Here is a 13,189-nt window from a genome sequence, read left to right as displayed (position 1 = left end):
GTATCAGGGTGATGGTGGCCTCGTAGAATGAGTTTGGGAGTGTTCCTCCCTCTGCTATATTTTGGAAGAGTTTGAGAAGGATAAGTATTAGCTCTTCTTTAAATATTTAATAGAATTCGCCTGGGAAGCCATCTGGTCCCAGTCTTTTGTTTCGTTGGAAAATTTTTAATCACACTTTCAATTTCAGTGCTTGTGATTTGTCTGTTCATATTTTCTACTTCTTCCTGATTCAGTCTTGGCACATTGTGCATTTCTAAGAATTTGTCCATTTCTTCCAGGTTGTCCATTTTATTGGCATAGAGTTGCTTGTAGTAATCTCTCATGATCTTTTGTATTTCTGCAGTGTCAGCTGTTACTTCTCCTTTTTCATTTATAATTTTATTGATTTGAGTATTCCGCCTTTTTTTCTTGATGAGTCTGGCTAATGGCTTATCAATTTTGTTTATCTTCTCAAAGAACCAGCTTTTAGTTTTACTGATCTTAGCTATCGTTTCCTTCATTTCTTTTTCATTTATTTCTGATCTGATCTTTATGATTTCTTTCCTTCTGCTAACTTTGGGGTATTGTTGTTCTTCCGTCTCTAATTGCTTTATGTGCAAGGTTAGGTTGTTTATTCGAGATGTTTCTTGTTTCTTAAGGTAGGATTGTATTGCTATAAACTTCCCTCTTAGAACTGCTTTGCTGCACCCCATAGGTTTCGGGTTGTCGTTTCTCCATTGTCATTTGTTTCTACGTATTTTTTAATTTCCTCTTTGATTTCTTCAGTGATCACTTCGTTATCAGGTAGTGTATTATTTAGCCTCCATGTGATTGTACTTTTTACAGATCTTTTCCTGTAACTGATATCTACTCTTATAGTGCTGTGGTCGGAAAAGATACTTGATACAATTTCAATTTTCTTAAATTTACCAAGGCTTGATTTGTGACCCAAGATATGATCTATCCTGGAGAATGTTCCATGAGCACTTGAGAAAAATGTGTATTCTGTTGTTTTTGGATGGAGTGTCCTATAAGTATCAATTAAGTCCATTTAGTTTAATGTGTCATTTAAAGCTTGTGTTTCCTTATTTATTTTCATTTTGGATGATCTGTCCGTTGGTGAAAGTGGGGTGTTAAAGTCCCCTACTATGAATGTGTTACTGTCGATTTCCCCTTTTATGGCTGTTAGCATTTGCCTGAGGTATTGAGGGGATCCTATGTTGAGTGCATAAATATTTACAATTGTTATATCTTCTTCCTGGATGGATCCCTTGATCATTCTGTAGTCTCCTTCTTTGTCCCTCATAATAGTCTTTATTTTAAACTCTATTTTGTCTGATATGAGAATTGCTACTCCAGTTTTCTTTTGGTTTCCATTTGCATGGAGTATCTTTTTCCATACCCTTACTTTCAGTCTGTATGTGTCTCTAGGTCTGAAGTGGATCTCTTGTAGACAGCATATATATGGGTCTTGTTTTTGCATCCATTCAGCCAGTCTGTGTCTTTTGGTGGGAGCATTTAATCCATTTACATTTAAGGCAATTATCGATATGTATGTTCCTATTCCCATTTTCTTAATTATTTTGGGTTTGTTATTGTAGGTCTTTTCCTTCTCGTGTGTTTCTTGCCTACTAGAGAACATCCTTTAGCATTTGTTGTAAAGCTGGTTTGGTGGTTCTGGACTCTCTCAGCTTTTGCTTGTCTGTAAAGGTTTTAATTTCTCCATCAAATCTGAATGAGATCCTTGCTGGGTAGAGTAATCTTGGTTGTAGGTTTTTCTCCTTCATCACTTTAAATATGTCCTGCCAGTCCCTTCTGGCTTGCAGAGTTTCTGCTGAAAGATCAGCTGTTAACCTTATGGGGATTCCCTTGTGGGTTATTTGTTGTTTTTCCCTTGCTGCTTTTAATATGTTTTCTTTGTATTTAATTTTTGACAGTTTGATTAATATGTGTCTTGGCGTGTTTCTCCTTGGATGTATCCTGTATGGGACACTCTGTGCTTCCTGGACTTGATTAACTATTTCCTTTCCCATATTAGGGAAGTTTTCAACTATAATCTCTTCAAATATCTTCTCAGTCCCTTTCTTTTTCTCTCCTTCTTCTGGAACCCCTATAATTCGAATGCTGGTGCATTTTATGTTGTCCCAGAGGTCTCTGAGACTGTCCTCAGTTCTTTTCATTCTTTTTTTTTATTCTGCTCTACAGTAGTTATTTCCACTATTTTATCTTCCAGGTCAGTTATCCGTTCTTCTGCTTCAGTTATTCAGCTATTGTTGCCATCTAGAGTATTTTTAATTTAACTTATTGTGCTGTTCATCATTGCCTGTTTCATCTTTAGTTCTTCTAGGTCCTTGTTAAATGTTTCTTGCATTTTCTCTATTCTGTTTCCAAGATTTTGGATCATCTTTACTATCATTATTCTGAATTCTTTTTCAGGTAGACTTCCTATTTCCTCTTCATTTGTTAGGTCTGGTGGGTTTTTATCTTGCTCCTTCATCTGCTGTTTGTTTTTCTGTCTTCTCATTTTGCTTATCTTACTCTGTTTGGGGTCTCCCTTTTTGCAGGCTGCAGGTTCGTACTTCCCATTATTTTTGGTGTCTGTCCCCAGTGGCTAAAGTTGGTTCAGTGGGTTGTGTAGGCTTCCTGGTGGAGGGGACTAGTGCCTGTGTTCTGGTGGATGAGGCTGGATCTTGTCTTTCTAGTGGGCAGGTCCACGTCTGGTGGTGTGTTTTGGGGTGTCTGTGGACTTATTATGATTTTAGGCAGCCTCTCTGCTAATGGGTGGGGTTGTGTTCCTGTCTTGCTAGTTGTTTGGCATAGGATGTCCAGCACTGTAGCCTGCTAGTCATTGAGTGAAGCTGGGTGCTGGTGTTGAGATGGAGATCTCTGGGAGATTTTTGCCATTTGATATTATGTGGAGCTGGGAGGTCTCTTGTGGACCAGTGTCCTGAAGTTGGCTCTCCCACCTCAGAGGCACAGCACTGACTCCTGGCTGCAGCACCAAGAGCCTTTCATCCACATGGCTCAGAATAAAAGGGAGAAAAAATAGAAAGAGAAGAAAAGAAAAGAAAAGAAAAGAAAAGAAAGAAAGAAAGAAAGAAAGAAAGAAAGAAAGAAAGAAAGAAAGAAAGAAAGAAAGAAAGAAAGAAAGGAAGGAAGGAAGAAAGAAAGAAAGAAAGAAAGAAAAAGAAAGAAAGAAAGGAAAAAGAAAGAAAGAAAGGGAGAGAGAGAGAGAGGAAGGGAGGGAGGGAGGGAGAAAGAAAAGAAAGAAAGAAAGAAAGAAAGAACGAAAGAAAAAGAAAGAAAGAAAAAAGTGGATAAAATAAAATAAAGTTATTAAAATAAAAAGTAATTATTAAGAAAAAAAATTTTAAAAAAAAAGGATAGAACCCTAGGACAAATGGGGAAAGCAAGGCTACACAGACAAAATCTAACACAGAAGCATACACATACATACTCACAAAAAGAGGAAAAGGGGAAAAAATAATGTATCTTGCTCTCAAAGTCCACCTCCTCAATTTGGGATGATTCATTGCCTATTCATGTATTCCACAGATGCAGGGTACATCAAGTTGATTGTGGAGCTTTAATCCACTGCTTCTGAGGCTGCTGGGAGAGATTTCCCTTTCTCTTCTTTGTTTGTACAGCTCCTGGGGTTCAGCTTTGGGTTTGGCCCTGCCTCTGCGTGTAGGTCGCTGGAGCACATCTGTTCTTCACTCCGACAGGACTGGGTTAAAGGAGCAGCTGCTTCGGGGGCTCTGGCTCACTCAGGCCGGGGGGAGGGAAGGGTGCGGATGCGGGGCCAGCATGCAGTGGCAGAGACCTGCAGGACGTTGCACCAGCCTGAGGTGCGCCATGAGTTCTCCTGGGGAAGTCGTCCCTGGATCCCGGGACCCTGGCAGTGGCGGGCTGCACAGGAGCCCCGGAAGGGAGGTGTGGAGAGTGACCTGTGCTCGCATACAGGCTTCTTGTTGGCGGCAGCAGCAGCCTTACCGTCTCATGCCCGTCTCTGGGGTCCACGCTGCTAACCGCGGCTCGCGCCCGTCTCTGGAGCTCCTTTAAGCAGCACTCTTAATCCCCTCTCCTCGTGCACCAGGAAACAAAGAGGGAAGAAAAAGTCTCTTGCCTCTTCGGCAGGTCCAGACTTTTCCCCTGTCTCCCTCCAGGCCAGCCGTGGTGCACTAACCCCTGCAGGCTGTGTTCACGCCGCCAACCCCAGTCCTCTCCCTGCGCTCTGACCAAATCCCGAGCCTCAGCTCCCAGCCCCGCCCGCCCCGGCGGGTGAGCAGACAAGCCTCTCAGGCTGGTGAGTGCCAGTCGGCACCAATCCTCTCTGTGGGAATCTCACCACTTTGCCCTCCGCACCCCTCTTGCTGTGCTTTCCTCCACGGCTGCGAAGCTCGCCCCCTCCCCCACCCACAGTCTCCGCCCGTGAAGGGGCTTCCTAGTGTGTGGAAACCTTTTCTCCTTCACAGCTCCCTCCCACTGGTTCAGGTCCCGTCCATATTCTTTTGTCTCTGTTTATTCTTTTTTCTTTTGCCCTACCCAGGTACGTGGGGAGTTTCTTGCCTTTTGGGAGGCCTGAGGTCTTCTGCCAGCATTCAGTAGGTGTTCTGTAGGAGTTGTTCCACGTGTAGATATATTTCTGGTGTATCTGTGGGGAGGAAGGTGATCTCCGTGTTTTACTCTTCCGCCATCTTCCTGTACTCTGTCTTATTTTTTAAAAGACAATAAATATTTATTATCTCAGAATGTTTCTGTGAGTCAGGAATCTAGAAGAGTTTAATTCTGCAGTTATGGCTCAGGGTGCTTCATAAAACTGTAGTCAAAATATTGGTCAGGGCTGCAGTCATCTCAAGACTTGACTGAAGCTGTAGAATCTGCTTCAAGATGGTTTACTCACAACGTGCTAATTGTTAGCAAAAGGTCTCAGTTCCTTCCCACGTGTGCCTCACCATAGGCTGCTTTACTGTCTTCATGACATGAAGGCAAGGAATCGAATAAAGAATAGTGTTTCTTTAAATTTCCTTGGGTCTTTTTTCTTTAGTCTATAAAATCTTTATTTTACGTTTGTTTTTGAAAGACATTTTCTCTAGGGTAGGTTGACATTATTTTCTTTCTGCACTCTAACGATGCCATTCTACTGTCTTCTGGTTCCATTATTTCTGTTGGGAAATCAGCTGTCAGAGTTGTTCCTTTCAAAGTAGAGTCTTGTATCTCAAGCTGATTTTAAGATTTTTATTTATCTTGGTTTTTGACAACCTTACCATGATGTGTGTACATGTTGTTTTCTTTGTAATATCTTGAGTTTTCTGAGCTTTATGAAGTTTCATCAGTTTTAGAAACAAAAGTTTTGACCACTGCTTCTTTGGATATCTGCTTCTGCTCATTTTCTCTCTCTTCTCCAAAGACAACAATTATGTTTTATCCCTTTTGTTATGTTCATTTCCTTTCTCTTCCCCGGCCCCCAATGTTTTACTTGATGTTTTCATTGACTTTTATTTCAATTTACTAATGATATCTTCTCATCCAAAATGGATTTTTAATTTCACTGAGTTCAGAATTTCAGGTTTTATATTTTTCTGTACTAGTTCCATTTGATTCATTTTGCACATTGCAATTATATGGTGAAATTCTCCATTATTTCATCTATTTTTTTCTTCTTCTCCATTTTCCTTAACAAGTTAATCATGCTTGTTTTAAAGTCTTTTCCCTCCAGCTGTAATATCTGGATCACCTGTGGACATGCTTCTATGGAATTTCTTTTCTTTTGAGTTTTCAGTTACATAGTCATGTCTTTTTGTATGACACTCAATCAAATTTCTGACTGAAGGTCAGACACTGTAAATTTTATTAAAGGTTCCAAGTGATGTTATCTCCATCAGAGATGGTTTATCCTTTCCTCTGTCAGGTAGATTAAAGGGACTGATGAGCTTATCCTAGTCACCAACTGAGTTAAATTGAGACTATGCTGCAATTTTGTTAAGATTTGAGTGTACCTTTGGTTTTCTTGTGTTTCTAAAGTATGGATCCCCAAAACTTTCAAGAGACTTTAGCAAGTTTTTTTTTTTTCTCCTTAGCAGTGAGAAATTGGGGATTTTTTCTACATACTTCATAAGTTTTGAACTTAGATCTTTAGGCACTCATCCACAATTACTTCAGAATTTGGGACATGTCAAGAACAGGAAATCAGCTATGAAGTACCCAGTTTGTTACTTGAATACTACATAACTGCCAAAAGCTGTTCTGATTTTTCAGGTCCTAGGAAAAGCGTACCTGGATTTTTAGCTTCTAATTATGGCCTGATCAGTAAGTGACCCCAGGGAAAAAAAGGAACTGCATATAATCAGTGTAAATTCACTACTTCTTAGAGGCCTTTCCACTTCTGCCCATGACCCCCCTTCCTGGGAGGCCTCTGTGTCCTATGCACAGGAGACCATAGCCTATTCCACTGTGTTTTCCTCAGTGGAAACAATTTAACTTCTGCTCTCCACAGATTCTTATCTCAGCAAACTTCTAGAAGGGTAAATCAGACTTGATCTGGGGGCTTCTCACATCTCTAGGCTTGTCACTCCACATACACATAGGCCTGCCAAACAGTCTGGTCTTCTACCTAGGCCTAGGTCATATTCTTAACCTCTAGCCTGTGGCCTAAATATACAGTGCCCCCAAGGGCATCTCTAGATTTTTCACTCCTTCTGGTCCTTATTGCTTTCACAGCTCTATACTGCTTTAAATATATGATTTCCATAATTATTCAACTTTTCCAGTTTTCCATAGCAGATGCTATGAACTACACTATCCTACTCTGAAGTTTAAAAAATACATTGTTTTTAAAATTTACTATAAAAAATTAAAATTACAATTTTATAATCCTTACTGACTGCCTATTTTAATAACATTAGCATATTAAATGTACCTTTTTTTTTTCCTGTGTGAGGTCAAAATATATTACAGATTATAGAAATAGAAGCCAGGGTAAATTTTAAAAGGGGTTTTTTTTTTTTTTAACAGAAGAAAGATTTGGGCCTAATGAGACAGTAGCAATGAAAATAGTTCCTTTGTATGTGGAAAAGAAAAACCAAAGTTATCAAGTTAGAGTGAAAATTTATAAAATATAATTAATAAAACTGAGGACAATATTCTTGTAACAGCAGACACTGGGATGAAGATAATGATAAAGTAGAAGATGATGATAATGATTAATATCCAAGGCAATCAGTATTTATTGAATACTTATTATGTGCCAGGTACTAAATAAAACATTTATGTAGATTAGAATGAATATATGTAAAGCACCTGGAAATACTGCCTAACTCATTATAAGCTTTATAAGAGTGTTAGTTGCTGCTATTACTACTACTACTATTATTATTATAGTATTTATTCTTCACAATAATTCTTTAAGGTAAAAATCATGACTTTTATTTTACCTAGGAAAAAATGGGTCCAAGAGAGGCTAATAACTTGCCCCAAATCATAAAGCTAGTAGGTTACAGAACAAAAAACGAAAACCAGATCTGTATAGCCCAAAGTCTATGCTCTCAATCACTATGCTACTTTAGGGGGATCTTGTTAAAGAAAAAAAGAACATTTGTGGTTTTAAAGAACTTATGCAAATACAGTCATGTACTTAAATATCTACCATATTCTTTTTGAGGTTTTTTCATTTACACAAAGGCTTTACTAATCTGCTGCACAATTATATAGGAATAAAAAACAGGCCTATACACAATATCTTCCTTTATTGCAATCATCTCTCCAATCTTAAAATATCATTTTCTCCACTTGATAAAGAAAAAATTTAAATCGAAATACACTGTAAAATATCAAAAATGCCAGCTTATTCCCACTGGACTCCCATGAATAATGTATTTAAAATCACTTATTAAGGAGAATATTGTACCTAAACTTGTTAGTTAATGATACAGGCTAATGTCAATTTTATAATCTCAAAATATTTCTAGTAGCCCTAATAAAACCAGAACTATAACATTTAAGACAAGTTTCATAAAATGATTTAAACAGGCAAAGTAGGGAACAATAAATCTTTTATAATTTGCATAATTTCATACCCAAATAAAGCCTTGGTTTAAACTTACTCTGAATGATATCTGCAATGGACAACAATGTAATACACTCACACAAATAAACTATAAGAATACATTTTGTGGTAACTCCCTGGTGGTCCAGAGGTTAGGACTCCATGCTTTTACTGCTGAGGGCCCAGGTTTAATCCCTGGTCAGGGGAACTAAGATCCCACAAGCCACAGGGCATGGCCAAAAGTGAGGGGGAAAGAAAAGAATACAGTTTGTGATAATTGTGTTCCAACCTCTACTACATACTTATTATAGAAAAGGGTATATGGTAGCCTTACTATTTTAGACCAACTGTAAAAAAAAAAAAAAAAAAACTGAATTAGTAAAAAGAAAAAAAAAAGAAATTGTAGAGTATTTTTAAAAAGATATGTATTCTATTTCTTTCAATTATATATGGTCTTTAGTTGCCAACAAGGGTCTCCAAGTTCAGAGAGTTTTAGCATGATTTAATAAATAAATAGTATATAATTAGCAGGAGCTATTCACACACAATTAACATACTACAGTCCTTAAAAAAAAAATTGTCTTCTTAAATGAATAGATAAATGTCTATGAAACCTTACTTGTGCTCTAATTTGCTCAGTCAAGTTTTCATAGATAATAAAAAAAAATAAACTTCACTTTACATGTTGATGAAATATTCTTGAGAATTTTTTCAATTCAGTCCAAATTGAATGAGCTATAAAATACTGCTGGGATAAGCCAAGCTTATTAGTTAATTTAGGTTTAATAATTAATGCTGTGCTGTATATTAACTTTAAAATTTCAAAGTAAGAGTATGTATTTAAAGTCATATTTTAAAACTAGAAAGAATATTAAAGTTCCTACCTCTAATTCTACATCAGCTCGTACATACTGCCGGGTCTTTGGATGATTAAGGAGGTGTAAAATTGTAGTAATGAGAGCCTCATTTATTCGACTTAATTGGCAATCGATCACATTTTTCAAGATGGTGTTTAGTCCACCTCGAAGGGCCACCACCTCTGGATTCTGAAGTGCTAAAATAAAAAAGAAAAACTTAATATATTATATAGGGGATAATTAATAAAATGTAATCAGAAATCTGGGATTTTAATACTTAATTTCCTTTCTGACTTGAAAAACTTTCCAGTCAATGACATTTAAAAGGACACGTGGATAAATTACCTAATAAGAGTCACTGAATATACTTTCCAAAACTCTGATTTGTTTCTTAATGTCTGAATTTTTTCATATCTTTTGTTTATGTTTTACTGAATGGTTCTTCTTTCCTATCAATTGCAAGGAGTTCTTTATATAGTGGAAATATTAGCCTTTTATCTGTTTCAAATCTTTTATCTGATTTGTAACTTAACTTTAGATTTTAAGCTCAGAAACTCCTCCCTCACTTCAAATATCAGGCATTTTCTTTGTATGCACGCACACCCACGTGTGTGTTTTAAATGAGTTCATGATTAACATTTCAGTTTTCAATCTGTCAGGAAATAGACTTTGGCTTAATATTGATAAGCTCATTTTTTCCCAAATGTTTATTCAACTATCCCAGCATGCTTTCCAAACTGATTTTCATACTTTTGATATACTGAAGTCTTCTATGTATCAGGGTCTGCAACCCTTGATTCTTTTTCATTTTTTCCTCTCTTAATAAGCCAGCTTAAGTTTTTTTTAATATGAGAAAAAAATCTTTCCCTTCTCCTCCATTTAATCTTTTTCAAAAATGTTTTTTTTTCATAGTTGAATTTTTCCTGTTTATTCTGGTTGAACTTTAGATTTAGGTTTCTTCTCCATTTTTTCTAAATTGAGGTATAATTACTTACAGTAAAATACACAGATTTTAATGGTACAGTTCAATAAATTCTGAACAATATCTATACCTCTGTAACCAATACCTCAATCAAGGTATAGCACTTTCATCATCCTAGAAAGTTCCTTCACACCACTTTTCAATCAGTCTCCCTCCACAACAAAGGCAACAAATATTCTCATTTCTACCTATAGATTAGCTCTGCCTTCTTGAAAATCAATTAAACAAATTGAAAAGTACCCCCTAAACACACACACACGTCTTCCACATTTCTTATTTTTATTTGTTATATATAGTTTTCTTGTCTACTTTGGAAATAGTATCATTTTTTTCCATTATATTTACTGATTATTGCTGAAACACAAAATAAATCTATTACATCTATATTTTCAGGTTTCCACTGTACTGAATTACTGAAGTTGTTCTTCAGTCGATTCAGAGTTTTCTAGATATATCATCTACTATGTATAATGCCTTCTTTCCAATATGTAAAACTCATTTATTATTTTGTCTTGCTAACCTGGTTAAAAGGCTAATTAAGAGCTTTTAAAATGATGTAGTATTTGTAGAGATCCACTATTAAGAATATGATTGGTGGACTTCCCTGGTGGTTTAACAGTCGTTAAGAATCCGCCTGCCAATGCAGGGGACATGGGTTCGAGCCCTGGTCTGGGAAGGTCCCACATGCCACCGAGCAACTAAGCCTGTGCGCCACAACTACTGAGCCTGTGCTCTAGAGCCTGTGAGCCACAACTACTGGGCTCGCATGCCACAACTACCAAAGCCCATGTGCCTAGAGCCCATGCTCCGCAACAAGAGAAGCCACTGCAATTAGAAGCCCATGCACTGCAAGGAAGAGCAGCCCCCACTCGTCGCACCTAGAGAAAACCTGCGCTCAGCAACGAAGACCCAACGCAGCCATAAATAAATAAATAAATTTATTAAAAAAATAGTATGAGTGGTGATTTGAGATGAATATTCTACAACGTTAACATAGTAGCATTCTAATTATTTCATGTATGCGTGTACTTGTGTGTATGTGCATATCTGTGTGTTTATGTATATAAAATGCTAGTTTCGGGCTTCCCTGGTGGCGCAGTGGTTGAGAGTCCGCCTGCCGATGCAGGGGACATGGGTTCATGCCCCGGTCCGGGAAGATCCCACATGCCGCGGAGCGACTGGGCCCGTGAGCCATGGCCGCTGAGCCTGCACGTCCAGAGCCTGTGCTCCGCAACGGGAGAGGCCACAACAGTGAGAGGCCCGAACCAAACAAAAAAAAAAAAAAAAAAAAAAAAAAAAAGCTAGTTTCATTTAAATTAAAATTGGTAAATTTCCATATTTTTAATGCTCTCAATTAGATTATACTATATGAGAATTATTTGTTCCTTGAAACAATTTTTTTACGACAAAACTAACTAAATGAGTCTTTTTGGAGGCAATTAATTCATCAAGTACTTCTATAGTTTTTGATCCATCATGTGTTCTACTCTTTTGAGTCAACTGGAAATTAAAATTTTCTCTGAAAACCCATTCATTTCAATAAGATTTTCAAATATATAAAAAAATTATCTCATAATTTTTAAAACTCCTATTAATTCTCTCTCATTCTATTAATCTTTTCTCTGACTTTTGCATTTTTCAAACAATAGTGTATGTTTGCCTGTGTATCATTTTTTTCTTCTTCCATTAACACAGATTAGATTAAATAATCTATCTTGTTCTCTAAGACTCAGAATCATTATTGGTTTCCTCCTACTTATGTTAAAATTTATTTTTTTTCTTCTTTTTCTATTTCTTGGGTTCGCTCACTTATTTTCATTACTTTTTGCTTAATTATAAAAGCATCTTATAGAGAGAAGTTAACTCGAATATATAACTTTCCAGGCATCTCATACATTGACATGTAGTCAAATTTTTATTAGTTTTCAGAATTTCCTTAATCAAATTTCTGACTTTTTCTCTAAATCAACAGGTATTGTGGACAGTATTTTTAGACTCTCAATGATAAGACTTGGCTCTTTTGTTTCTTTAAACTTTTGTTATTCATTTATTTATTAAATCAAGAGTGAATGTAACCTATACCATTTCTGCTTCTGGTGGGGAAATATATTATCTTCTCTTGTCATTAAAAATTATATTTCTTTGGTTATAAGTGAGGTTGAACTTTTAAAATACTTTGACCAGCCAAGCATTTCTTTGAGAATTACTTATTTTTCCTACTGATCTGTATATAAGTAAGTTCTTTACCTGTCATGGTAAAGAATGTATTTATTACATTTATTTTTTTCTTTGTCCTGGTACTGCATGTTTTCTTATCTCCTTATAATAAAATATACAGCTGCTGAAATCTGTTTGATTTCTTTTGATAATTCAAAACTCCTTTTCCTTACGTGATCAGATAGCCATTCATTCCCCCCCCCCATATTTTCCCCATTTAACTCTTAAATCCTTTTTCATTTAGAATTCTTTTTTAATGTAGAGTGAATTGTTGTTTTGCACTCACATCAAGATACAATGTGGTTAATTAATGACTGAGAGCCAGACTTTAAGAGATTTTATTCTAATTACTGGAATCTGGACAATTCCTATATATTAAATTTCATGATGAGTAAAACTTTAAAATTTATAGAATTTTAATGTCACTTTGAAATGATTTGTTTAAACAACAAGTCCACTACTTCCCTATCAGTAATGTCCTACTTTTTCATATCTTTTTACCAATACCTAAAGAATTAATGTATTAAAGGCATTAAAAAGTGTTATATATTCTTTCTAAAACACTACATTTTCATTACTCAAAGAAAATTCTGACCTAGTTCACAGATAATGGCAATGCATGCTCGAACCATTCTATCTCTTTCTTGGAGTCCATCATTTCCAACTGCTATTAATGAGTTGGCCACAGAGCTAGGAAACAAGGAAGCATTCACAGTAATCATCTGTAACAGGGAGAAATCAGAAAAACAAGTTACTTCATAATGCATTTTTAAAACCTATTTTATTCAGACTGAAGTGTTTAAGACCGTAGAATATTTATAAGATTCAGGCACTAATTTTAATCTTCTGCTTCAAATGAACATGTCAAAGGACTAATATAACTAATAACTGATGCAATAAATGTTAATAATCATTACCATGGAAAAAAGTGTTGGCTTTTTTTCCCTAATAGTCCAGACTATAAATTAGTTGACTACCAAGATATAATGTTTCTGAGATTCTAAGCTCCTCTAGGATAGGAACTCTATTTTAAACAACTTTTCAGTAACTAGACAAAGTAAATCAGTGGTGACAACAGCTGCAAACATACTACTGTACTACTACATTCCT

At 36.3% G+C, this 13,189-nt stretch overlaps 1 protein-coding gene across 2 annotated transcripts in view; it reads right to left on the bottom strand.

Annotated features, from left to right (window-relative positions):
* RICTOR (RPTOR independent companion of MTOR complex 2) overlaps window positions 1–13,189 on the bottom strand; it is a 78,965-nt gene that overhangs the window by 54,264 nt on the left and 11,512 nt on the right. For both annotated transcript variants that reach the window (XM_007467609.1, XM_007467610.1), the window contains exons 4-5: window positions 12,675–12,801; window positions 8,908–9,077 (exon numbers count right to left, since the gene is read on the bottom strand). In XM_007467609.1, coding sequence (XP_007467671.1) covers window positions 8,908–9,077; window positions 12,675–12,801 — 297 coding nt within the window. The remainder of the gene's footprint in view (window positions 1–8,907; window positions 9,078–12,674; window positions 12,802–13,189) is intronic.

Source organism: Lipotes vexillifer, unplaced genomic scaffold (assembly GCF_000442215.2).
Source record: "Lipotes vexillifer unplaced genomic scaffold, Lipotes_vexillifer_v1.1 scaffold1432, whole genome shotgun sequence".
Lineage (NCBI taxonomy): Eukaryota > Metazoa > Chordata > Mammalia > Artiodactyla > Lipotidae > Lipotes > Lipotes vexillifer.
The sequence above is the reverse complement of the archived record's forward strand: the minus strand, read 5'-3'. Positions and strand labels throughout refer to the sequence as shown.